This window comes from Notamacropus eugenii, chromosome 2, assembly GCF_028372415.1.
Source record: "Notamacropus eugenii isolate mMacEug1 chromosome 2, mMacEug1.pri_v2, whole genome shotgun sequence".
Lineage (NCBI taxonomy): Eukaryota > Metazoa > Chordata > Mammalia > Diprotodontia > Macropodidae > Notamacropus > Notamacropus eugenii.
Genome location: NC_092873.1, coordinates 432299621 through 432327597, shown reverse-complemented (window position 1 = coordinate 432327597; position 27977 = coordinate 432299621). Strand labels below are relative to the sequence as shown.

The 27977-nt window shown below is 42.0% G+C and overlaps 1 protein-coding gene across 2 annotated transcripts; it reads right to left on the bottom strand.

Moving 5' to 3' along the window:
- Nucleotides 1–6: 6 nt before the first annotated feature.
- FCMR (Fc mu receptor) lies at nt 7–21744 on the bottom strand. 2 transcript variants are annotated; one of them, XM_072648009.1, is made up of 10 exons: nt 21571–21744; nt 15982–16311; nt 14428–14523; nt 13744–14076; nt 12189–12284; nt 11196–11415; nt 9502–9629; nt 7682–7867; nt 6104–6159; nt 7–371 (listed from the first exon to the last, which is right to left on the bottom strand). In XM_072648009.1, the coding sequence occupies exons 1-10, from the start codon at nt 21605–21607 to the stop codon at nt 186–188; spliced, it is 1668 nt and encodes a 555-aa protein (XP_072504110.1). In that variant the 5' UTR covers nt 21608–21744; the 3' UTR covers nt 7–185. The 2 variants fall into 2 exon arrangements, with proteins under 2 accessions (XP_072504110.1, XP_072504111.1); XM_072648010.1 differs by having other exon boundaries at nt 11196–11412; nt 21571–21743.
- Nucleotides 21745–27977: the final 6233 nt, after the last annotated feature.

Genomic DNA, 27977 nt, shown 5'->3' with positions numbered 1-27977 from the left:
ACATAGTAGCATTTAACAAAGGTTTATTAACTGTCAGCCTCCATGGAAGCAAAGTGGCCTTCCGAGATGAGCAAGAGAAGCTTTGGGGTGTAAATGGGCTATGGCCAGGGAAGACCTGGGGGAAGCAGCTGGGGTGGGCCCAAGGGATGTGCAGGGAGCAGAGAGGAGTCAGTTCTGAGGACAGCTCAGCGGCAATCCTTGCTGTTATGGAAACGTAGGCCTGGAGCACAGCTGGGTATCTGAGTCAAGCAGGAAACATTGATGTAATCATGTGAATCAGAGTCTTCTTGCTCAGATACACACAGGGAATAGGTGCTCATGTACTCATTCTTCACAGGGACCGGGGCCTGGAGCTGGGCAGTCTTAGAAACCTGAGAACAACCAAAGAATGATTACATGGAGTAAGAGTGGTGACATAGGCTGTTTCCCTAGAGGGCAATAGAGCACATGGCATATCAACTAGGAATTTTTCACCATTTTAAGACATCTCTTGCAGGATGACTTTCCCCATCCCACAACTAGTATCTTCTCCTCCCAAGCTACTTTTCTTCTCTTCTGTATTAATCTTACTCAAAATAATTTATTAATGCTTTCTCCCCTATCAGAACACAAACTCCTTAAGAGAAGGAACTCTTTTTGCTTTTTATTTTTTGGGGGGGGACACAATATTTCCAGTACTTAATCTAACACATAGTAAGAGCTTAATAAATTTTTGTTGATTGATTCCAGAAGATGAGGAACCTTCACCAGCTTCTTTGCTCAGTGATGTCCTGGGGATTTCCAAAGCCTGCTTCGAGGAAGGTAATCCTACCCTGGGAATCCAGAAAGCATATAGACCCAATCAGGAAGGGGATTGCCTTAAAAGGAGCTGGGTTTCTAAAATTACCAGACATTAGGTTGCTAGAGACTAGAGCCAAAGAAAGTATTATCCCTTCAGGGCTGTGTTACATGACACATGATTCAAATATCTCTCTACCTTCTTGGAGAGTAATTAGGAAATCGGGTTGAGTCAGGCCTGCTCTTTACTATGATATTGTGCAGTGCATTAGGAAATTTGCTATTGAGGTATTCATTCCTGGAAAAGGATAAATGACACCTGGAGGGAGCTTCTGAGATCCCAGTAGAGACAGAAAGAGAAGTCACTAATCCCCTCCTGGGAGAGAAACTATACACTCCCTATCTACACAGTGCTTGGCACATAGTAGGTGCTTTTCTTGTTGTATGGTTGTTCTTCAGTTGTGTCTGACTCTTCGTGACCCCATTTGGGGGGTTTCTTGGCAAAGATACTGGAGTGGTTTACCTTTTCCTTCTCCAGCTCATTTGACAGATGAGGCAACTGAGGCAAACAGGGTTAAGTGACTTGCTTAGGGTCACACAGTAAGTAAGTGTCTGAGGCTGATTTTGAACTCAGGAAGATGAGTACTCTCCCCATTTCACCATCTAGCTGCCCAGTAGGCACTTAAATAATTGGTTTTTGGATTGGGTTGACTAAGAGGTCTTTAGAATATCAGTTCCCAAAGGATGGGCATCAGTGTGAGTTCCTTACAGGTAAGGTGCCCTGAATATTCCAACCACGGACAAGTCATGTGCTGCTACTGATCAATCAACTGACAGGCATGCACTATGCATCTGCAATGTACCAGACACCGCAGGAGCAAATGCAAAAATGAAAGTCATGATGACGTTGATGATGATGATGATGATGTTTTTGGGAAGCGATAACCAACAGATAGTGTCTTTTCATCACATGTATGTCTCCCTTGAAGTCATTCTCAGGATATGCAAACTCACAAAACATATATTTGGGGCAGAAGTGTAACTAGGCTGGAGTGATCAAGAGTTTGCCACAGGGTATAAAATTAATAATCTAGCATTTACATAGCATCTACTATGTGCCAGGGAGTATGCTAAATACTTCACAAATCTCATCTCATTGGATCCTTAGAACAGCACTGGATTGTTGTTATTACAACAATCTCATTTTACAGATTAGGAAACTGAGACAGAGAGAAGTTAAGTGACTTGCCCAAGGTCACACAGCTCGTAACTGAAACTGGATTTGAACTCAGGTCTCTAGGCCTGGTGCTCTATGCGTTTTACCACCTAGCTGCTGCAAAATTTAGCATAAAACCTGTACACCCTCCACAGAGAAGGAGTTAGGAGATTGAAAATTCAAACAATAACTGAGAATTGATATAAAAGATGTTCAGGATGCAGGTAGCCATGGGGACACTGGACTGCAAGATGGTTCCATAAAAATATCCTCATCCCATCTACACTCCTCTTTCTTTTCCCTTTCTCTTTTCCCAGCACACTCCTCTTTCTTCTTCAGTAGCATCACTTGTCCCTAGCAAAGAGTAATAACCATTCCAATACTACCTTCTTTCTCTCATGATGGATGGGAGGGTACCTCCAGAAGGTCCCTTCTAATGGAACACAAAGAGCCTGGCACGCCAAATCCCCTGGATTGGACCAAATGACCTCTGAAGGATGGAATGCTAGCTTTGAAGGCACTAGAGTAACTAATTCTCCCTCCTATTCAAATGAATTTGTCTTAATGACTTCCGGTGTTATTTTCACATCATGAATTACACTTTGGATTTGAGAGAATGTCTGCTCATAGTTGCAGCCTGGTTGAGTATTGCTTTCTTTCGTTGGGCAGCGGTTGCCCCAGAGGTAATACTGCCAGCATTCACTCTGCTTTGGGACATTTTTTTTGCTTCCTGGAAGGATTTATCACAGACAACTTTTAGTTAGGAAGTTCCCTGGCTCATTTTGAATATATTCCACCTTTTAAAAAGAGGATTTGTATTGTTGGTACAGAGTGAGTCAGGAGATTCCCTAAGAAGCTGAATCACCTTAAGAAAATCACTTTACCTTTCATAGCCTTGATTTTCTAATTTGTATGCCTGGCAGGGTGCTCATACTAAGAAAATAATGAGAAGAGAATGCTGTGAAATTATCATGACCAAGCTTGACCCCAAAGAAGACATACAAGGATGTATCTCTCCGCCTTCTTTGAAGAAATGGGGGTGGGGAGGAACTATAGATGTCAAATATAATATCAAAATTGGTTAATGTACTGGTTAGTTTTGCTGAACTATTTTCTTCTCTTGATAGAAGCACGTATATGTTGGAGCCAGCTTGTTCTGGCTAATGAGAACTAGCTGTTAAATTTTCGATGTGAGCATTACATCTCAGAAAGTGGTAAATGCTATAAATCAAGGGTTGGTTTTTTGTTTTCTTGGCAGTCTAGAATTAAGAAAGTGATGGAAAAAGTGTTGATGAGGAATATTTAACTACATGTACATTTTTCACACCAGAGAGCCAGTTGTTAAATGTTTACTCGTACTCCTCTAGTTACATGGGATGGCTCTTTGGGAAAGGTCAGAGGAGAGATATATTGGGAAATATGGGCAATGACAAAAGATGTCAATAGAATTTTAGAAAGAAAAAGAAGCACATGAGCCATTTCAAATTGAATTTGTGCCTGGTTTTCAAGGGAATCTCTCTTTGTTGGTTGCAGGCAGACGGTGCGAGAAAGAGAGAAGCCGGTAATAAAATCCTAGTTCATCCCCAGGTGACTGTGATTTTTTGATTGAGAAGCACAGAGCCAACCTGAGAACACTGTGCAGAAAAACCTGACCAGAGTCCAGGAGTGAGTCCATCAGGCATGAGAGAAGCAGTAGTTCCAGCTCTTAGAAGTTTGGGAGGTGATTCAGATGCCCCAGATGTAGGGGCTTCGCAGCTTCTGTTAAGAAGGTGATGTGGTACAGAGGCGTGAGGAGACGCCCAAGAGTTCGGACTCCGTTCTGCCATCCCCTTTCTGGGTGATTTTGGGCAAGTCTTTTTCTTCATCTTTTTCTTCTCAATTTCTTCTTTTGTAAAATAAGGAGGCTGGTGCATCAAGACCTTTCCAGCCCAAAGATTCTCTAAGTCTAAGAGAGGATGGGAATATAGGTTTACAGCCAGAAGAGAACTTAGAGGTCATCTAGTCCAACCCTTTTTTTGAACAGAGCAGGAAACCGAGGTACAAAGACATGAAGTGATGGAGACTATACTGGTAATAAGTAGAAGAGCCTGGCTTTGCATCCAGAGCCATGGCACTAAGGAGGTCAGCAGATGTATGCAAATGAAGATCAAGCTGTTTCTGTTCATACTTTCAGTTCCCGGACAGTAAGGTCTACCTCATGTATAAATGGAATAAACAGGTGCCCAGTAAGCAAGAAAATCTGGAGGGCCTGCTCCGGGAATCCCCCTGCTCAAAAATGATCTCCTCCACTGGCCTGTGACACAGCCTTTGTGTAAGGAGACATCCTCTTTAAAAATGCAAATTCCTCCTGGGCCCATAAACACTTTAGGTCATTCACACTTCAATTTGTTGTTATTCAGCCCTGTCCTACTCTTCATGACCTCATTTTAGGGTCTTGGCAGACATACTGGAGTGGTTTGCCATTTTCTTCTCCAGCTCATTTTACAGATGAGGAAACTGAGACAAACGGCGAAATGATTTGTCCCGGGTCACACAGCTAGTGTCTGAAGCTAGATTTGAACTCAGGTCTTCCTGATTCCAGTTCCAGTGGGTATTCTCTGTCCAAAAGGTCAGTTTAATTACAGCTCCCTAAGGTTCTAGTATTAAGAGAGCATATGTTACTAGACACAGCGGTGTAGGAGAGAAGAAAGAGAGCTTACAGATCAAGAAGCCTTGACATGGAACTCTTGGCCCAATAGCTGTCTATATGACTTCTGGATATTCTGAAGGTGTTACTCCTCTTTATTTCTGTCTACTACCAGCTCACCTTTATTTCTGTCTACGACTAGCTCACCTATGCATTATAACTGGATGTCCCTTTGAGAAGAATTATTTGCCCCCAGAGGAAAGAAACAAAAAAGAATAGATAGAAATTCCAGGTGGGCAAATTTAGCCTTGATATCAAGAGAAAAAGAACCCAACAATTCCCTAATAATTAATTAGAGCTGTTGTTCATCCTTCATTTCAAAGACGACCAATGACATCACAGAATGATGTCTTAACTTGCTTGTGAATTGAGGTGAGGTCATCAACCTCGCTCTCTTTCAAAGTCATCCAAGTCCAGTGGCAGGACAATGCCCAGAATGCAGCAGATGACCTTATTTTGATGCTTGACCAAACTCCACAGCTCCTACTTCTGCCACCTTCATGGCCACTGGAACAAATTGTTCTCATCAGCCGTTTCCACCAAGGGAAGTCTTCACATGCTTGAGACAGACATGTCCCTAACTCATTGATGGGTTTGAGGAATAATAATGATCCTCAACATGGTTTAGCCCAGCTGCTGAGACAGTTTTACTGAGGTGTGGCCGCTTACAGATGCTATAGCTTCTTGGAGTCAACAGTGAGAGCTGGGTGGCCAACGGGCACCAAAGGTGGATGAAACACCCTGAAAAAGGCTCTGTAAGCCCTCATACCAGAGGTGCTAGTCCTCCCTGAACAGGTGGAATGGGCTATCTCAGGAGGTTGTAGGTTCCCCCACCCTAGAGATCTTCAAGGAGAGCCTGGATGACCCCTTACTTATCAGAGGTGTTAGAGTAGGCTTCTTTCCAAAATGGTGTAGACTAGGTAGCTACAAAGGTCCCTTCCAATATTTTAATTTTATGCTTAATAACAATAACTAGCGTTTGTACAGCACCTACTATGTGTCAAGCACTTTACTAATATTAGCATCCTGGTGATTGCCATTTACTAGCCTAAGAAAAGTCTAAGCCTCCATTCTCCTTAAATGTAAAAGTGGGGAAAAAATACTCTCCAACAAAGTTGTCGTGAAGACTGAATGAGACAAGGAATGTAATGGGTCTGTGCGTGTGTGTGTGTGTGTGTGTGTTCGTCCTTCGTTGCTGAAGAAGACTATATCATCAGAGAAATGATGACATGACTTGCACTTGACTTTGTTTTGAGTGAGGGAGAGCTGTGCAAGTCACCAGCCTCACTTCTCCTCCAGAGCCATCTGAATCCAGTGACCAGATATTCATCAGGATGACTGGAGATGACCCAGGATGAGGCAGTTGGGGTTAAGTGACTTGCCCAGTAGGTACAGGGCCTTAGCAGAGGAGGTAAAATGCTCACCTGGGTAGGAGGAGAAGGTTCTGCAATCCCAGGGCCTCCGGTGGGCATTTGCTCACCTAGAAAATAGGACAGAAGTGAGATGTCTCATTGATACCTCTTGCCTCACCTCCCAACTCTGTGTTTGGAAGGAACTTTGACAGCTCACAAGGGGATGGGATGGATGATGGCAGAAAGAGTCCCTTGGGGTCTGCTTTGTACATGTGTACACACACACAAACACAAATACATATACATGCATATACATACACACATGCACATACATATGTATATACATGTATGTGTACATACATCTGTGTATATGTATGTGTGTATATGTATAAAATTCCCACTGATAAACTCCCTGAGGGCAAGGAACTGTTCCACTTTTATTTTTGTATGTCTAGCCCCCAGCACAGTACCCAGCATATAGTAGACACTTAAATCATTAGTGATGATGATAATGGTGGTGATGATACTGCTAACATTTACGTAGTTCTTTTTTAACTTTGGGAAGCACTTTATATTGATCTCATTTTCTAAATTCTAGTCAATTGATCACCAAATGGAGCCAAGGCACCAGAGACAGAACAGAGTCAGAGAGAGAAGAAAAATAGGCCCAAGCAGCCTTGAGATTGAACTCCTGATCTGGGAGCCATCTACATGACTTCTAGATGAGCCCCAAAGCCATCACTCCTCTTCATTTTCATCTGCTGCCAACTAACCTCCGTTTTATGGCAGGATGCTCCTCTAAGATTAATTCCGGTAGACTGAACCAGGATACCAAAGGTAGAAACAACTCATCTTAGCCCCTGGTCAGAAAGGCATCCTGAACCTGCAATTTCATGCCTATACAGGACTTGGAGGAGGAAAGACCTTATTCCATTGCAGATTGGCACTTTCTTTGTAGTCTTAGAGAGCTGCCTAGTACACAGAGAGTGACTTGCCCAGGGTCACACTTCTAGGATGTGTCCGAGTTAGGTCTTCCTGGTTCAGACACTGGTTCTCTATCCACTATAGTACACTGCTTTTTAGCACTTAGTTAACAAAAAAACTTAATTAAAATACAAAGCATCATTTTTATTGATGGAAGGGATTAGGGGTTAGAGGAGACATTGTGATAGTGTAGTGATAGGAAGGAAAGAAATACAATTAAAATGCAGGATTGTTGTGAGGATCAAATAAGATATTTACACATAGCAAACTTTAAAGCACCCTGTCAATATTATCATATATTATTATTATTTTATTATTATATTATCTATTATTATATTACATGTAATTTTCCTTTTCTGTTCTACTTTGTATATGGAAATGCTTTCTCTCTCTCTGTCTCTTTATTTTGTATTTATTAATTTAAAATAAAGTAGAATAAAATACTATAAAATAAAGGGGAAGCTCCCAGCATTTCCTTTCTGCTTTCCTTAAAGATGATCCCAGGTGAGTTCATCTCTTGTCCAGCCCTGCTGGACAAGTCCTCCCCTCAATGGCATCCTCAGCAGTATCCATAGGGTTTCCTGTTCCAGGATCTCTACCCTCCATTCCCAGTCAAATTTCCCTGTGTTTTCTTCAGGCACTAAAATCGATCCCACCCCTTCTCACCATTCTGGTTGGGTCTTTGAACTTGTCGTGGGCAGGCACTGTAGATGTTGTACTGAGAACGGAGTCTATTGGAGACAGGCCGGTAGAAGCGCCTCTGATGGGACCCATGCAGGTGGGAATGAGTTCTCTGGGAGGCCTCCAGAGCACTCATCCTCATAGTAAGTCTGTTGATCCTCCTGGAAAGAACTTCTCAGGAAAAAAGACCACAAGATCATAGATCTAGAGCTGTAAGGGAGCTTACCCTTGATCTAAGCTGGCCACCTAGGCCAACTTCTTCACTTTACAAAGGAGGAAAATGAAGCCCAGGGAGATTAAGTGATTTACTCATGCTCAAAAAGATCTCAAGTATCAAAGCCAAGATTTGAACGCAATTTACTGGAGGAGAAAGAAGAAAAGATCAGTAGCTTTAGAAGTCTTCAGACATTCCTTCCTAAGAAGGATCTTAACCAATCGGCCTCATCCCAGGTAAATGGATGGCAGGCCTTGTGCATCAAGGCTCAGGTAGATGTTTAAGAGTTGAAGATGCCAATCTCTTTTCCCATAGTCTTCCAATGACTCTAAAGGAACAGGGAGAACCAGAAACAAAGGCAATCTCAGATTCTTCAAAGTCCTTCCTCCTTTGGTCCTTGCTCTGCCCATCTGGTCAGAATATACAAGGTAGGAGTATGTGTGGGTGGGGATTCCCACCCATGCTTTAGAGCAGAGGTTCTTAGCCTGGGAACCATGGTGGTGCCTGGATAGATTTCAGGGTGTCTATGAATTTGGATGGAAAAAATTACATCTTTACTTCAATATAATTTATTCCCTTTGAAATCTTAATATTTTGTTTTATGTGTTTAAAAACATTATTCTGAAAAAGGGTCTATGTCATCACTAGACTGACAAAGGGATCCAAGACACACAAAAGATCAAGGACCCAAAGACTAACTCAGAGGCCAAATTCTCTATCAAGGCTCCTGATTTCCTTAGGCCTCACCTATACCATTTTGTTTTATACCACTGTGAGGGGCTTGTCACGTAATAATGCACATCATAGTCATCTCTCCCTCCAAAATCCTCTTCCATTGCCTTGTAGCCTAGAGGTGGATCAAGAACTTTAAAGGATAGGCCTGCAGAACACAAGCTCTGTCAGATCTTACCAAGTCAGAAGGTCATTGAAGGCAGGCCTAGTGTTGGACCATCTTAACTTGGGATTTGTGAACTGATAATTTTATTTTAATATATTTCCATTGGAATCCTATGTATTTGATGCATTTTAAAATGCTGTTGTGAAAAGCAGTCCATAGGCACCCTCAGATTGCCAAAGTGGCCCATGAAACAAAAGGTTAAGAACCTCTTTTCTAAATGATCTCTGAGGTCCCTTCCAGTGTGGTAAGGGGTGGGAAAAATAGGGGAGACTCAGAAAGTTACCTTTCTTCCTTCTTTCTCTTTTCCTGACCAATTTCTTTGGTGTTTGCTTCCCTTTACCTCTTTCACCCAAGTTTCCTTCTGAGATTCAGCTCAAGCATCACCTGCTTTTCTAGGTGTCTCCCTACCCCATCTTGGCTGCTATGTTTCTTCTCAAAATTACCTTGTGTATTTTTGGGATTTTGTGTATAGCTACACATGTGGAAGTTGTTTCACCCATTAGAAGGGGAGATTCTTGAGAACAAAGACTGGTTCATTTTTGTCTTTAGATCTTTAGAACCTAACCTGACACATAGTAGATATGATATCCCTAACTCTAATCCAGGCCCATCAAGGGCTCCTTGACTTGGCAGAACAGACTCTAATGTGGGTCTTCAGGCACTACAATGTTGCCTTCCTCAGGAAGCTCTTACCTCTCCTCTTCTGCAATGATCTTCCCAACACCAAGCCTAGAAGCATCATCAAGATAATGCCCAGGGTGGCAGGGATCAGGATGTGAAATCCCCCATCCTTCTTCATAGATGATCCAAAATACGAGGCACTGGAGGGAATAGGAAGACTGGTAGATAAGGCAGTATAGAGAAACAGATAGATTTAAACAAGAAATATTGGATGTTGTTAAGACCTAAGGACAATTGTTAAAGAGTTTTGACAGGATAGAATCTGTGCTCCCCACCCCATCCCCACAATTCCCACACAATCCAAATTTGTCAGCATGCCAATAGCCAGAAATCTTCTGTGACATGTGTATCCTCATAGATAGCCTTTTTTGTCCAGTGTTCCCCACTGAAGTATCTCACCAGTTCCAGACAGCCCATGTTCTTGACATGGTGTAATGGAAATGGTGTAATGGTGTATTTGTAATCAGGTGAGTTCCAACCCCAATTCTGCTAAGTTCTACTAGTGTGACCCTATGAAAATCATTTCCTATTTTGGGGTTTCAGTTTCCATCTTTGGCAAATAAGGTGTTTGCCCTTGATTGGTGGTCTCCAAGATCTTCTGATTTTGTTGCCCATCAATTTTTTTCTTGGTGGCTATGCTTGTGGGGGACTGATTTTCCCAAAGGCATCTGTGTTCTTGCTATGGTCAGTGCCCAGACTGGGGTTAGGTTACAACTGCTCTGAATGGCTAACTCAGGAAAGAGAAGCTTGGGAACCCATGGAGCCGAGGGAGGGGATGGAGTAGAGGAAAATGCTAGGTTATGATGGGTGAAGATTAACTTGGTTGTGTTGGAGAGAGATCCCATGATGCACGAACCTGGAGAGGATGGAATTTGACCCATCTTCCCCTGCACTGACTGGTTGATCATAAGGCCCTTGGGGTAAAACTTTGTCTCTGGGAGTCATGCCATGCCTTTCTCTTCTTTGGAGACTCCTTCTGGAAAGTTTTCCAAGTTCTTTTCTATCTCTAACAGTCTGCTAATTTTGACCTCCCTCTCTCCTCTCTACTTAGAGGAAGCTAGGTTGCACAATGGATAGAACATAGTACCTGGTCTCAGGAAGACCAGAGTTCAAATGTGACCTCAGACATTTACTGGCTGTGTGATCCTGTGATCTCTGCCTCAGTTTCTTCAACTGTGAAATAGGTGTTATAATAATGGCACCTACCTCCCAGGGGTATTTCAAGGTTCAAATGAGATAATATTTGTAAAGTATTTAATAAAATGCCTGTCATATGGTAGGTGCTTAATATTATTACATTATTATTAAATATTTAATTTAATAATTTAAACTAATTATTAAATATTAAAATTATTATTAAAATGCTTATTTCCTCCTTTCTCACCCAAAGAAACTAGTCCTTCCCTCAGTCGCTTCTAAGCACTCTTTTAGGTAACTAATGATCTAATCTTCATTAATGGTGAAATAGGATCCAATGAGATAAGAAATGTAAATCATTATATAAAGGCTCATCATTGTCATCATGGCCATCATAATTGGACTCCCTAAATCAGATGTTCAACAGTGACCTTCTGCAGACAGCTCTAACATGGCAGACTTTATGGAAGGGGACTTAAGCACTAGAGTGGGTGAAGGGATCTTTTCATGATGTGTCCCAAATCACAAAGGACCCCGATCCTGCTTTCAGAGACAATGCCAGAGCTTACCTTTCACCTCGTAACCTGGTGTTGTGGGAATAACTGACAGTGGAGGGCCTGAGTAGTCTCCTCAGGTGTAGACTCTTTGAGGTCACAGAGGATCTGGAGGTCTGGAAGGTGGGTGCTGCTGCTAAGGTAGCTCTCTGAGGCAGGATAGGGCTGGTGGGAGAAGGGTCTAAGGGTGGTTGAGTTTGCCCAGGCTGGGTCCATGGAGCTGAAGTGCTTGCTGCTGGGAGATAAAGGAAATTGTCAATGAATTGGTGGCATGCCAATTGCATGCCAAACCCGAGGGCACAAGAGGCTCATCATAGATCCCTGGAGAGCCAGTGTGGCCAATGCACATAAAAGAGTCTGGTAGGGGACTGGGAGAAACAGGAAAGGACTCAGACTCCAGACTGGAGATGTCTCCTCTGGTTCTTTCCTGCTCAACCATTCCTTCAAAGGAACACCATTTTCTGAATGGTGCTAATTTACCTACCACACCACCCCCTAGTGTTGATATGTAGTCACTGCAATCAGGGATTGATCTGTGTGGTATGGACATGGAACAGGAGGGTGAGGGAAGATGGCTAACTTTCCATAAACGGAAGGCCTATCAGTGACTCAACTCTCTTTTACAAGCCCCTTTCAGAATTAGATAATGACTGCTTATCCTGGCCCCTACAAGATCTTGAGCAAGGGACAGTGCAAGCCTATCCTTCTTATTCCCTTTTTCTACTTCCTCCTTTCCTGACTTTTTCCTTTTCTCTCTTCCTCCTCCCCTCTTCTTAATTTCTTCTTCTTTCCCTCTTCCTTCCTCTTTTTTAATTATCCTTGTACTTGTTCCCTACTTTTCCCCTCCCCTTATTCCCTCCCTCTTTCCATCCTTCCCTCCCATCCCTGTCTCCACCTCCTCTTTCTATCTTTGCCCTCCTCCCTCCTTCTCCCCTGCTTCCTCCATCTCCATCCACCCTCATTCTTTTCCTTCCTCCCTCCTTTCCCCTTGGGATTAACAAACCTGACCTTGGGTGATGACTGAAGAAGCCTCATTGGATATCCCTGACCAGGGGAGTGGAAGGTGTTCAGAGTAGTCAGGCTCCCCCCAGAATGGGTTGTATTCTGTGGTGGGATAGAGGAGGACATAGTGAGTACTGGAGACCTGGGAATGAGGTCTGTATATTTTGGCTGGAGGGAGGGAAAGGAATATGGGAGGTGGGGGAGGGGATGGGGAGAGAGAGTTAGTGGATACTCTATGGGATGGAGTAAAGCCTGCTGAAACTAAAGAAATGGACATGGACAGAGACAGGGCCAGAAGAAAAGGAAGTGGATTAGGAAAGAAGCTTCCCAGAAGGGAAATCTCTCTTTTTTCCATTTTAAAAAATTTATTTATTTTTAGTTTACAACATTCAGTTTCACAAGCATTGAGTTCCAAATTTTCTCCCCCTCCTTCCCCCCCACTCTCCTCACCTCCCTAAAATGGCAAGCAATCTAATATAGGCTCTCCCTATACATTCATATTAAACATATTTTCACATTAGCCATGGTGCAAAGAAAAATTATAACCAATGGAATGAACCACGAGATAGAAAAAAGCAACCAAAAAAATAGAGCAAACAGTCTGCTTCAATCTGCATTCAGAGTCCATAATTCTTTCTCTAGATGTGGATAGCACAAGGGGGTGAAGGAAGTAAGGAGGGCTGTCAATTGGGGGAAGTTCCCTCTCATGCTCAACCCCTCTTAACAGAAGTGAGGAAGACAGGAGGGGAAAGGAGTGATAGAAGAAGTACAGGACACAACTGAGATCTACAATTGGTGTAACTCTAAAAGGTGATATCATTCTCCTTGTTTATATCACTCCTTATCTTACACTTCTTTCTGTTGTGCTGCCTTTCCTTCCTCTTCCCCCTTCCCTCATACCATCAATTATACTTGTAAAGGGTTAATTGTCTAGATTATGGATTATAGTATTTTCTGGATTCCCTTCTCCTCCTACTTTTCCTCCTCTTTCTCTTCCTCTTTCTCTCTTCTCTCCTTTTCTTCTCTTCCTTTTTTCCTTAAACTCTTCCCTTCTTTCATCTTTTCCTCTCCTGCTTCTCCCTGGGTTAGATCCTCTTCTATACTTCTTCCTCCTCTGAATTCCTTTTCTCACTCTTCTTTTTTCCTTCTCTTCTCTCCTACTTTTCTTCTCCCTAGCTTCCTTCTCCACCTCAATCTCATTCTATTCATTAATCTTTGACCAGCTCCTTATTTACTCACCCCTCCCCAAGAAAATAAGTAAAAGCCAGAAAAGGAAAATACTTTGTTCCTTATCAACATCTTGATAAGAAAATCTCAGACTAGAGGCAAGTGAAACTGGTAAATGAAATTGAATTTGGGGAGATTATCTTTGCATCCCAATTATCCAGGTTCCCCCATTCACTCCTGGCTTTAGCTTGGAGAACTGATGATCAGAAACATTCATCTGAAAGAATGAGGGAGCTCACCCAAGTATTTGGTTACCCTCACATTTCAAACAGGGAAAGGAGATACTACCCCTTTCCTTGGGGGATCAAGGTCTCCAACTAGTCAGGATACCTACCAGGACTGACTGTGAGAATCACTTTCAAGGTCTTCCTTTTGTCTCTTTTCTTGCATATCCCACAGGCATAACTGCCACTGTCCTCTTCTTTCAGATTCCTCAGCTCTACCAGGAATACCATCTCCTCAGGGAGCAACTTCAATGAGACTCTGTTCTGATAGTCCGGTCCCACAAATGATGTACTTGACACAACTGTGGAGCACTGTCCGGGACTAATTTCCCGACAGAGATAATACTTTTGTGGTGGGTTCTTCAATGGACACCTGATGTCAATGGATCCTCCCAGCTCTCCATACAACATTATTTCTTCAAGTGGCTCCAGAGTCGTTGAGACTGCAGGGAAACAGAATTGGTGTAAAGAAAGTATTAGTTCCATCACAGGCTCAGCCTTGCCTCCATAGGGATCTGGATATTAGTCTTGGGAGAATATAGTCCTTCATAATCCACTCCAAAGAAGCAAAATAGTGCCATGGAATGTATACAAACATAATAACTTTTCCTTTCTTCCTCTTCTCTCCCTCCCGCCATCCTTCCTTCCCGCCATCCTTCCCTCCCATCCCTGTCTCCTTCGCCTCCTCTTTTTATCTTTGCCCTCCTCCCTCCTTCTCCCCTGCTTCCTCCATCTCCATCCACCCTCATTCTTTTCCTTCCTCCCTCCTTTCCCCTTGGGATAACAAACCTGACCTTGGGTGGTGACTGAAGAAGCCTCACTGGATATCTCTGACCAGGGAAATGGAAAGTGTTCAGAGTAGTCAGGCTCCCCCCAGATTGAGTTGTATTCTGTGGTGGGATAGAGGAGGACATAGTGAGTACTGGAGACCTGGGAATGAGGTCTGTATATTTTGGCTGGAGGGAGGGAAAGGAATATGGGAGGTGGGGGAGGGGATGGGGAGAGAGAGTTAGTGGATACTCTATGGGATGGAGTAAAGCCTGCTGAAACTAAAGAAATGGACATGGACAGAGACAGGGCCAGAAGAAAAGGAAGTGGATTAGGAAAGAAGCTTCCCAGAAGGGAAATCTCTCTTTTTTCCATTTTAAAAAATTTATTTATTTTTAGTTTACAACATTCAGTTTCACAAGCATTGAGTTCCAAATTTTCTCCCCCTCCTTCCCCCCCACTCTCCTCACCTCCCTAAAATGGCAAGCAATCTAATATAGGCTCTCCCTATACATTCATATTAAACATATTTTCACATTAGCCATGGTGCAAAGAAAAATTATAACCAATGGAATGAACCACGAGATAGAAAAAAGCAACCAAAAAAATAGAGCAAACAGTCTGCTTCAATCTGCATTCAGAGTCCATAATTCTTTCTCTAGATGTGGATAGCACAAGGGGGTGAAGGAAGTAAGGAGGGCTGTCAATTGGGGGAAGTTCCCTCTCATGCTCAACCCCTCTTAACAGAAGTGAGGAAGACAGGAGGGGAAAGGAGTGATAGAAGAAGTACAGGACACAACTGAGATCTACAATTGGTGTAACTCTAAAAGGTGATATCATTCTCCTTGTTTATATCACTCCTTATCTTACACTTCTTTCTGTTGTGCTGCCTTTCCTTCCTCTTCCCCCTTCCCTCATACCATCAATTATACTTGTAAAGGGTTAATTGTCTAGATTATGGATTATAGTATTTTCTGGATTCCCTTCTCCTCCTACTTTTCCTCCTCTTTCTCTTCCTCTTTCTCTCTTCTCTCCTTTTCTTCTCTTCCTTTTTTCCTTAAACTCTTCCCTTCTTTCATCTTTTCCTCTCCTGCTTCTCCCTGGGTTAGATCCTCTTCTATACTTCTTCCTCCTCTGAATTCCTTTTCTCACTCTTCTTTTTTCCTTCTCTTCTCTCCTACTTTTCTTCTCCCTAGCTTCCTTCTCCACCTCAATCTCATTCTATTCATTAATCTTTGACCAGCTCCTTATTTACTCACCCCTCCCCAAGAAAATAAGTAAAAGCCAGAAAAGGAAAATACTTTGTTCCTTATCAACATCTTGATAAGAAAATCTCAGACTAGAGGCAAGTGAAACTGGTAAATGAAATTGAATTTGGGGAGATTATCTTTGCATCCCAATTATCCAGGTCCCCCATTCACTCCTGGCTTTAGCTTGGAGAACTGATGATCAGAAACATTCATCTGAAAGAATGAGGGAGCTCACCCAAGTATTTGGTTACCCTCACATTTCAAACAGGGAAAGGAGATACCATCCCCTTCCTTGGGGGATCAGGTTCTCCAACCAGTCAGGATACCTACCAGGAGTGACTGTGAGAATCACTTTCCAGGTCTTCCCTTTGTCTGTTTTCCTGCCTATCCCACAGGCATAGCTGCCACTGTCCTCTTCTTTCAGATTCCTCAGTTCTACCAGGAACACCTTCTCATCAGGGAGCAACTTCAATGAGACTCTGTTCTGATAGTCCGGTCCCACAAATGATGTACTTGACACGACTGTGGAGCACAGTCCTTTAATTTCCCGACAGAAATAATACCTCTGTGGTGGGTTCTTCAATGGACACCTGATGTCAATGGATCCTCCCAGCTCTCCATGCAACATTATTTCTTTGAGGGGCATTAGAGCCTCTGAAACTTCAGGGAAACAGAATTGGTGTAAAGAAAGTATTAGTTCCATCACAGTTTCAGCCTTGCTTTCATAGGGATCCAGATATTAATCTTGGGAGAATATAGTCCTTAATAATCCACTCCAAAGAAGCAATGTAGTGCCATGGAATAAATATAAGCATAATAACTACATTCATATTTGAAAAATGATATGATGGTGATGAATGTGCGATGATCTCTAGGACTTGAGACTCCACTAAAAATGAACCAAGGTAATTAATAATCGATAAAGTAGTAGAATACAAAATGAGTCCACAAAGAAATCAATAACCTTTCTGTATAACGCAAATAAAACTCAACAGTTCGAGACAGAAAAAGAAACAACATTCAAATTATCTGCAGAATGAATAAAGTACCTGAGAGTCCATTTACCAAGACACTCCCAGGATTTATATGACTGAAAACACAAAATACTGTTCTTTCTTTTTCCTTTATATCTCTTTTTTCCTTTCCTTCTTCCTTCCTTCCTTTTAGAAATAAAAGAAGGCAAGTAATTTGAGAGATGTTAATTGTCCATGGTTGCATTGTGCAAAAAGAAGAGAAATGAGTACAGGACCAAAATTCTAGATTTGATGCTGTCCCAATGCAACCACAAAGGTATCACTTTATAGCACTAGAAAAAACAATAATGGAATTTACCTGGAAGGACAAAAGGTCAAGAACATCAGGGGAAAGAAGGACAAAAAGGTGAATGAAAAGGGTCTAGCAGTAACAGATCTTAAATTATACTTTAAAGTAATATTCATTTAAAATAACTTGGCACTTCTCCAAAAATGGAAAAACTGATCAGTGAAAAAGCTAAGGTAAATAAGAACTAGAATCAATGGAATTTAACAATGTAATCTTTGAAAGCACTAACCACTGAGATAAGGACTTTATGTTTGATAAAAATCACTGGGAAAAGTCATGAAAAGCAGTCTGGCAAAAACTAGTTTTGGGGCAACACCTTTATCTATATACTCCTATGTGAATGGATACTCAACTTGTAAATACAAAGTCATGTCATAAAAATCATTGGTTGATAAAAGAAGGAGATATATATCACAACTGTAGCAGAGCAAAAAGTTCTACTAAAAAGGGACAGAAATGATCATAAATGATAAGGTGAATAATTTTGGCCACCTAAAATTGGAAAGCTTTTGCACATGAAAAGCAAATGCATTTGGAAAGAGAAGGGAAACATTAATTTGAGGGGGGGGAATTTTGACAGAAAATTTATCTAACAAAGATCTACTATCCAAGATACATAAAGAAATGACTAAAAATATGAGAACACAAGCCATCAATGTAGCAATTCTCAAAATATATGAACAGATAGTTCTCAAATAAAGAAATAAAAGTTATCAGCAACCATGTGGAAAAATGTTCTAAATAGCTAATAATAGAAGAAATGCAAATCAAAGCAACTCTGAGGTTCTGCTTCATACTCATCAGCCATCAGATTGGCAAAGAAGAAAATAGCTCTTGTTACGGGGATTGTGGGAGGAAGGCACACTTGTGTACTGATGGTGGAAGTGTGATTTTGTTCAAACTAGAGTTTAAATTTAAAACCAAGAGTTTAATTGACTTATCTCGGGTCACACAGCTTTTACGTGTCAGAGGCAGAGGCTTGAACTTGGATCTTCCTGACTCCAAGGCCAATAGGCTATGCTATATGTGTATGTGTGTATGTGTGTGTACGTATATGTATATGTGTATATATGTATGTATATATGCAAATATATATGCATGTATATACAAATACACTCATCACGTATATATCATAGTTGAGTATTGATAGTTCTTTATTTCCTAAGTTAAGGACTCCTTCAAAGGAAGAAACCTAAACTAACATTGACCATATTAAAAATAAATCCTCCATATCACTAATAAAGAAATGTAAATTAAAGCAGTTCCAAAGTTTCGTCTCCACCCATCAGATTGATTGATAAAAGAGGAATATGGCAAAAGTTGAAGGTGTTGTGGGAAAACAGGCACGTTGTTGCATTGTTGGTGCAGCTGTGAAATAAGCTAGTCATTCTAGAAAGAAATTTGGAACTGTGCCAAAAAAGGTTATTAAACTGTGTGCCACTACTACGTCTATCCCCCAAAGAAAGAGGAAAAAGCCTCATATGTACAACAATATTTATGAACAGTTAATAAACATTTATTAAATCCCTACTGTGTGCTAGGCTGGGGATAAAAAGAAAGGTAAAAGATAGTCCCTACTTTCATGGAGCTCAAAGTCTAATGTGGGGTGGGGAGAGGAACAGACAATATGTAACAATTATTTACAAATTAGCTATGTACAGAATAAACTTGAAAAAAGCAGGAAAGAGAAAGAACTAAAATTAAGAGGGATCAGGAAAGTCTTCTTGGAGAAGATGGGGTTTTAGCTCAGATTAAAAGGAAGCCAGAAAAGCCAGGAGGTAATGATGAGGATGGAGAACATTCAGGTATGGGGAACAGCCAGAGAAGATGCCTGGAGTTGGGAGCTAGAGTGTCTTGAAGCAAGGTCACTTTGACAGATGAATGGAAAATAGACAGGAGTGGGGAAAGATCTGTCAGAGACACCAAGCAGCAGATTATTGCAATAATTCAGGTGGGAAGTATCTACAGCAGGGTGACTGTAGGGTCAGAAAGAAGGGGAATTATGTGAGTGATGTTACAAAGGTAAGATCAACTGCCCTTGGCAACAGATTGGATATAGGGGGTGAGAGAGTATAAGAAGTTGGGATAACCCTTATGTTGTGAACCTAGGTGATGGGGAAGATTATGGTGCCCTCAAGAGTAACAGGGAAGTTTGGAAGGAAGAAGGGTTTGGGAGGAAAAGATAATGAGTTCTGTTCTGGACGTATTGAATTTAAGACATCTACAGGACATTTAGGTTGCAATGCAAATAGGCAGTTGGAGATACAGGACTGGAGGTCAGCCAAGAGGTTAGGGCTGGATCAGTAGACTGGAGTATAATCAGCATAGAGATGATAATAAAACCCATGGATATTGATGAGATCACCAAGTGAAATGGCTGCCCCACCTCAGGAGTTATCAAAGGCTAGCAGACATGACCTGGATGAAGATCCAGCAAAGCCTCCTGAATGGAGCGGTCAGACAAGGAGGAAGAGAACTGAGAGACAGTAGTGTCACAAAATTCTAGAGAGGAGAGATTATCATGGAGATGTGGGTGATCAACAATCTCAAAGGCTCCAGAGAGGTCAAGGATGACGACTGAGGAAAGGCCATTAGGTTTGTCAATCACTTAGTCAACAAACATTTATTAAGCATTTACTGTGTGTCAGGTACTGTGCTAAACACTAGATTTGGCGATTAAGAGAAACTCTGGTGATATTATGTTCATTTGAATAATGACGTTGAAAGTCAGACTGTAGAGGTTAAGAACATGGTGAGAAGAAAGGAAGTGGAGCCACCTGTTGTAGATGGCCTTCTTAGTGAGTGTAGCCACAAAAAGGGAAGAGAGATATGGGATACCTAACTAGCAAGGATGGATGGATGAAGAGTGTGTGTTCGTCCTTTGTTGCAGAAGAAGACTGTGCCATCAGGGAAATAATGACATGACTTGCACTTGACTTTGTTTTGAGTGAGTGAGGGCTGTGCAGGTCACCAGCCTCACTTCTCCTCCAGAGCCATCTGAATCCAGTGACCAGATATTCATCAGGATGACTGGAGATGACCCAGGATGAGGCAATGGGGGTTAAGTGACTTGCCCAAGGTCACACAACTAGTGAGTGTCAAGTGTCTGAGGTGACATTTGAACTCAGGTCCTCCTAACTAATGCACTGGTGCTCTATCCACTGCACCACCTAGCTGCCCCTATGGATAAAGTGAGGGGTTTTTTAAAGATAGGTGAAACATGAGGATGTTTGTAGGCAGTAGGGAAGCAGTCAGTAGACAGAGATTGCAGATACAAGAGAGAGTGGATATGATAGATATGCCATCTGGAGAAGATAGTGTAAAATAAAATTCACTTGGCAAGGAAAAGGGCCAACTCTTCATGTGAGGAGTGAAGAAGGAGAAAGTGGCAGAAAGGATGTGAAGGGTATGTAAAAGAGAAAAGGGAGCCCTCAGCTATTGGCCTGAATTTTTTATAGCAATTCTTTTTTTACAGTAGCCCCAAACTGGAAACTAAGGAGACGATCTATTGTAGATAAACAAATTCTACTATATTAATATAATACCACAATGTTGTTCCATAAGAAACGACAAAATGGACAATTCAGAGGAAACTGGGAAGATCTCTATGATTTTGTAGAGAGAGAAGAGAGCAGAATTAAGCAAACATTTCTACAAAAGATATCTTTAAAAAAACTTTAGAACTCAAATGAATACAATGATAAACCATTGGTCCCTAGGACTGAAGATGAAACATACCACTCACCTCCTGCTGGAAAAGAAAATGTTTTAAAATCTAGAATGAAACATGCTTTTGGGCATGGCCAACGTTGGAACTAGTTTTGTCGCGCAATTGGTCTGGCCAATTTGTTGTGAGTTTTTTTGTTTGTTAGTTTGAGTTTTAAAAATTGTTTAATTTGAGGTGAGACAATGGAAGGTGGAGAATAAATGCTTGTAAATATAAATTTAGAAACCCCTTTTAACCTTGAGGCTGAGGACAAATGGTCCTTTGCCTTTCCAACTCACTCTGGTTTTCCCCGCGTGAAATAGAATATAGGACAGAAGCACAAGGTTTAGAGGGAGCCTCAGAGATCATCTATTCTATTCTGAGGAATGTCGGGAGATCCCTATTCCCAAATCTGTATCCTCAATACCTTCTTTTACCTTATCTACCTGCTTTACCGCCTAGAATTCCACCATTAAATTCCTTTAGGTTCTTAATACTTGTCAGTCACTAAAAGCCCTCTATCAGAATGGTAGTAAGTCAAATACATTTTTAGCCAATAATATCTCATTAGGAAGGTTGAGTTCTGGCCAGAGTAGGAAAAGGTATCTCAGAGGCATAGATTAGGATTGAAGGGATTTTTAGCAATTATCAAATCCCATTCCATCCTTTCATAGATGAGAACACTGAGGCAGACAGAGGTTAAGTGAATTACCCAGGGTCACAAACCTAGCAAGTGTTGAGTCAGATCACGGGCCCAGGTCTTCCTAACACTATCTGCAAAGTTATGCTAACTCCCTAGTTGTCTGCAAGTGAAGTAGGAGGGCATCCTCTGGTGCTGCGCATCAACCCCTGGAGAAAGCCAAGATCTGGTCCTTCCCTGAATCACTTACTTGGTAAGAAGAAAAGAATCCAGAGGAAGACATCCATGGCTCCCTTGCAGAAGATCCCATCCCAGCCCCACCTGGGCCAGAGGGGAAGAGGGAACACACAGCTTAACCGGGAACTTTTTGGCCTCTGAGATTGGTGCTTCTGGTTTTGGTGAAGAGCAAAAGTTAGAAACCAGGAAATAGTAGACAATCTTGTTTACAAACTCCTTCATGCTGAAAGGAAAATATCAGCTGACCACAGAGGAAATCACACATGGGGTTGAATGGGGGTGAGAATGAACACAGGGCCTAGGAGCACAGTGTCAGCTCATTACTAGTGGTAGCCACTGGTAATAGTGTTTCTTGACTGATCTTCAGCACATTTACCCTGAGGAACATAATGTACTTTACAGATATCCAGAGACTTGGCCAGTTAGGGGTCATCTGTTCCACACCTGGCCTCTATTCTAGGCATATCTTCTGTCTCTCAACCTATACTCATTACCTCAAAGCCCAGTTCCTGCTAGGCACAGGCTACCCACATCCAGCTGAATGCTAATGTCTCTAACCCTATCTCTGCTAGAGTTACCCCAAAGCCCCCTCCACTCTGACTCTTGGACCCACTATCCTCTTGGCTACCATTGGAAGGTACCATTGCTCCCTGGCCTTTCCATCCTTTATGTGATGTTGCCCCTAATCGGAATGTGAGCTCTTGGAGAGAAAGGATTTTCTTCAATTAATCAATCAGCATTTATTAAGTGCCTACTGTGTGCTAAGTGACAGCAATACAAAAAGAGGCAAGATTGTCTGTATTCTCATGGATTTTATAATCTAATGGGAGACATAACATGCAAAAAAATATAAAAAGCAGGTATATACAAGATAAATAGGAAATAATCAGGAAGGCTCTAAAATTAAGAAGGGATAAAGAAGGCTACCAGTAAAAGATGGGATTTTAGTTGGGACTTAAAGGAAGCCAGAGATGAGGTAGGAGAACATTCCAGACATAGGAGAGAACCAGAGAAAATGCCTGGAGCTGAGAGACGGAGTGTCTTATCTATGGAATGGACAGGAGTCCAGTATCACTGGGTCAAAAAGCCTAACAAGAGTAAAATGTGAGAAGATTGGAAAAGTAGGAGGGGGTTAGGTTATGAAGGACTTTGAAAGCCAAACAGAGTATTTTTTATTTGATCCTAGAGGCAACAGGGAGCCACTGGAGTTTACTGAGAGGGGAGAAAGGTGCCATGATCAGACCTGCCTTTTAGGAAAGGCTGAACGGAGGGTAGATTATGGTAGTATTATACTACTATAGACATGAGGTGACGGGGGCCTGCACCAGGGTGGTGTCAGTGTCAGAGAAGTGAAAGGGACATGTTCAAGAGATGTTACAAAGATGAAATCAACAGGCCTTGGCAACAGCTTGGACATGGCAGGGGGAGAGGGGGAGAGGAGAGACAATGAAGAATCCAGGATGACCCCTAGGTCAGCCTGGGAGATTGAGAGGAAGGTCTTGACAGTAATAGAGGAGGTAGGAGTGGGGAAGGATTAGAGGAGAAAATAATGAGTTCCATTTTGGATGTTGAGTCTACAATATCTGTTGGGCATCTAGTTCAAGATGTCTGAAAGGCAGGTGGAGATGAGAGACTGCAGATCAGCAGAGGGATTGGGGCAGAATAGGTGGACTTGAGAATCATCAGCACAGAGACCGTGATTAAATCCATGGGAGCTGACGAGATGGCCAAGTGAAATAGTATAGACGAAAAAGAGTAGAGGGCCCTGGACAGAACCCTGAGGGACACTTATGGTCAGAGGGTATGATCTGGAGGAGGAACCAGCAAAGAAGAGAGAAGGAATAGTAGCATAGTAGCACAGGAAACAGGAGAAAATGGTTTCCCAAAAACCCTAGAGAGGAGATTATTAAGGAGGAAGGAGTGATCAATTAGTGTCAAAGACTTCAGCAAGAAGACTGAGGAAAAGCCATTGAGTTGGGCAACTAAGAGATCATGATAAGGTTGGAGAGAGCAGTTTGGGTAGAATGATAAGGTTGGAAGACAGATTGTAAAGGGTTAAGAAGAGGGTGGGAAAAGAGAAAGTGGAGGCACCTATTGTAGATGTCTTTTCAAGCTTATCTACAAAGGACAAAAGAGATACTGTGAGAGGTGTTTGTTTTTTTCCAGGATGGAGGAGATGTGGACGTGTTTGTGGTCAGTAGGGAGTGAGCCAAAAAACATATTGAGATAAGTAAGAGTGGATTCTGTTGGCAAAGACTCTGGAGTGGTTTGCCATTTCCTTTTCCAAGGAAATGGAATAACATAGTAAGCCTAGAATATAGTAAAACTCATTGACTTGTCTTGATCATATCTTTGATATGTACTCACGTATGTACATATTGTCTCACCTGATAGAATGTAAACACCTTGAGGGCAAGGGCTGTCTCATTCTTCTCTTTGTATCCCCAACACCACACACAATGCCTGGCACATAGTTGGCCCTTAATGAATGTTTGCTTGGCTCTGTTACTAACTTGTGTGACCTTCAGCAAGTCACTTCTACTATAAAATGATACAGAGCTGAATTCTGTGATCTTTGAGGCTCCTCTCAGCTCTAATGTGTTATGGATTCTCAAAAACCTCTTCTCACAATTATTCTTCCCCACAACCTACCCACACATCTGGCAAAGAGTATGGCTGCTGTCCAGCATTGATCTCTATCTCAGGATTTGACTGTTGGCACCAGTCAGATGGTCGTACTCTCTTTTGGGTTAGAAGCATCTCTGAAAGAAATGGTTCAAAGCATAAGAAGGTGCCACATGGAGGGCTAGGGGACAAACAATTAATGAACAATGTTGGAGTGGGGGTGCAGGAAGAAATGACTATATCTTGGAAGGGGAGTGAAGAGACTTGAAATCTGTCAAAGAAAAATATGGACATTGTATTCTGCATCACCAGAAATAATTTGTATTAATTTACCATTATTTGAAATCCAAGGCATTCCAGCTTAGAGAGAAATATCCAAGTCAGCAAAGTTCCACCCCATTCCCTCAGATATTTCTCTAACACAAGATGATAAGAAATATTATTGCTAGGAGCCTCAAACAGGGAAAAGGCCACAATATGATTAAAATGCAATTTGGGGTTAATGTTCTATTCTGCATACCAGAATGATAATAGATTGATTTCCTAAAATTACTTAATTCCTTCTTTGACCACTTTTCTCAAGGACTCTCCCAGAGTAATTAAAGAACCTCATCCCAGGGTCCTATACACAAATCCCTTCAGAATGGACAAAGAGGAGATTGCCTGAGTCTGCTGTAAATATTTAACAATTGGCTGTCCTCATCCCCCCAAAAAAGTGTGTTCAAGATGTGCCTTTAAATTTAATCTGTATTATTGACATTTTCCCATCACTTTCTTAAGTGCGGACAACTGACAAAACAATAAATCAGACCATGATTTGGAGTATTTGCCAATTTCTGGGGTGTAATCGGTCACAATGTGATTTTAACAACCAGTTCTCCCAAACAGTAAGAAATGGGTCCAGCCTACTCCTGGAAGTCTTATTCCTTCAGGGAATGGGGAAATGGATTACCTCAATGGGACAAGAGACATTTCTTGTTCTAAATTGTGTAATCTCCCTTCATCCATTTTCTCATTCTTGACCTTTCCTATACTTCACTGAATGACAAAGTCTGGAAAGGATTTTAGAAAAATATGTATTTCTCAATAGTTTCAGCTGGAGTTTTTACATAGACTTCCATGTTCTAACCATGCCTCTGCACCAGCATTCTGGTGACTTCAAGGTAAATCATTTAGCCTCCTTGGGGCCCAGTTTGCTCAAGCATAAAATCAGAGTAATAATAGCTACCCCGAGCTGGCACAGACTTGTCTCTACGATAATAATAGCTCCCATTTACGTAGCACTTTAATTATACAAAGTACTTTCTTCACCACGGCTCTGTGGGAGAACTCTCTCCATCCTCATTTTGGTCTTCTGGCTCCCCCGGCGTCCTCTAAATCTCCACTAAAATCCCACCTTCTGCAAGAAGCATTTTCCAGTTCTCCTTCCTTTTAATGCCTTCCCCACAAAACTATCTCCAGTTATCCTGTATTTTGCTTGTTTGTACATAGTGGTTTTCATGTTTTCTCCACAATTAGACTGTAAGCTACTTGAGGACAGGGATCTTGCTTTTGCCCTTTTTTATACCCCCAGAGAAGATAATAAGGGAATAAGCATTTGCACAGCTCCTGCGATGCATTATTCCCACATTATAGGCTGGGCGCTGTGCTAAGTGTTCGTTTGGTTTTTTTTTAATAAAATGTTATTTCATTTGATTTTTACTACCCTAAGCAGTAGGAGCTGTTATTATTCCCATTTTACAGTTGAAGAAACTGAGGCAAACAGATTAGTGACTTGTCCAGGGTCACACAGTTTCTGAGGCTGGATTTGAATACGCCTGTTGCTCTATCTGATTTTGGGCCTCCAGCCCCCTAGTGCTTGGCAGAGAGCCTGGCGCACTGTAAGCTCTTAACAAAAGTCTGGTGATTAAGTGGCCCTTGGAGGGAAGTAGTGTAAGTAATTAGCATTATCATTTACAAATGAAGAAACAGGCTCTAAGGAGGTTCAGTGAACTCAGTGATCTCAGTTAGGAGGATTTGAATCCAGCTTTTTACCTCTAAGTCCTAGACTAAATTCCCAAACTCCAAATCTGTTGCCATTGTGCCACGCTATCTCTGATGTAGAAATTCTGTGAAAATGCAGGCACCATTATTTTGATTAAAGGATGAATGACCCAAGCTCAGAGAATGCTAAAGCTACAAAAAATATTTTGGTTGTTATTGGTGTTCAGTCGCATCTGACTTTTTATGACTCATTTTGGTGGATTTTCTTGGTAGAGATACTGAAGTGGTTTGTCATTTCCTTCTCCAGCTCATTTTACAGATGAGGAGACTGAGGCAAACAGGGTGAAGTGACTTGCCCAGGGTCATATGTCTGGTAAGTGTCTGAGGCTAGATTTAAACTTCAGGCCTGTCACTCTGTACACTATGACACCACCTAGCTACCTAAGAAAGGACTTTAATAACCATCTTGTTCTAGGCCTCCTTCTATAGAAGGAGAGACAAAGGTCCAGGGAGTTATGGAGACCTGTTCAAGGTTACAGGAAGAGAATCTTTCTAGTTCTGTGACTGCAAGGAAGTGACTTCTTATCCAATTTCCCAAAGCCAGGCTTTCTCCACTGCCATGCTGCTGCTGGGTGTGTGTCAGCTGTTTACTCCCACCCACTGCCTTAGCATAAATCAATCAATGATTTTCTAGAGTAGGAGAAGAGGCCAGAGCAGGTGCAAAGGAAGTGCCTGCTTCAGCCTCCCCTCGACCGCCCCATTGCCCTTCACTGCAGAAGAGGAAGCAGCACCCTTAGGCCCCACTCTCTAAAGCTATTTTCCTCTGGGTCACCAGAACCCAGTCTGAGTGAGAGTGAAAGTGGGAGCTACATGTAAGACATGCTTAATCTTTTCCCAGTCATGACCTAAGCCTCAGTTATCTTGGCTCTGAATGGAGAAGTAGAGATTCAAAGACTAGAGATGAGGTCCATATCAGACCTAGGCATTGCTCTGTCCCCAAGGGGTTAAAATGGTTATGTCTGGAGTCAGAAAACCTGGGTCAGAACCCTAGTTCTGCCGTTGTATAAGCTAGGTAACCTTGACCTTGTCAATGCAAGACATTTAGCCTGCCTGAGCTCAGTTTCCTCATCTGTAAAATGAAGGGTTTGGACTAGATGGCTTCTGGGGTCCCAATTCCAGCTTCCAACTCTAGCCTTAAGATGCTACAATCAATTAAGATGAGTGGATTGACCTACGTCACTTCTAAGGTCCTCTCTAACTTAAAGCTCTGACCCTGCTATCCTCTACAGACAGAGAAAGAAGGTCACATGGTAATCATCTAGTGCAGTCTCATAAAGTGTTTTGTCCAGGCTCGCCCAGAACATAAGTAGCAGAGCCAGAATATGAAGCCAGGGCTCAGGGTCAGTCCACTTTCAGTGACATCTCTATCTTACATCCCCTGACCCCAGCATCTCAGGAGCTGGGTACAGGATCACTGTGGCTTAAGGGTAGCCCTTCCCAAAGTTGGAAAGCAGGTGAAGTTTGTCCCCAAAACTCTTCCCTTCTCTTTCTGTTCCTTTCTCTATCTTTTTAGCAGCTCCGAGCCCCAGTCCCCTTATCTTCTCTCCTTTCACCCAGGCTTTCCTATGCTTTCTCGTTAACGTCTATTGAAGAAAAATAATGCCTTTTAAACTCCTTCACACTAAGGAGTTGAATTCTGTTTTAGGCACCTTGAATTTAAGATATCAATGGGACACCTAGTCTGAAATGTGCATGTGTAGGTGCTACTCATGATGGCTCCCCCTAGAGAATGTAACATTGAGGGCTGGGACT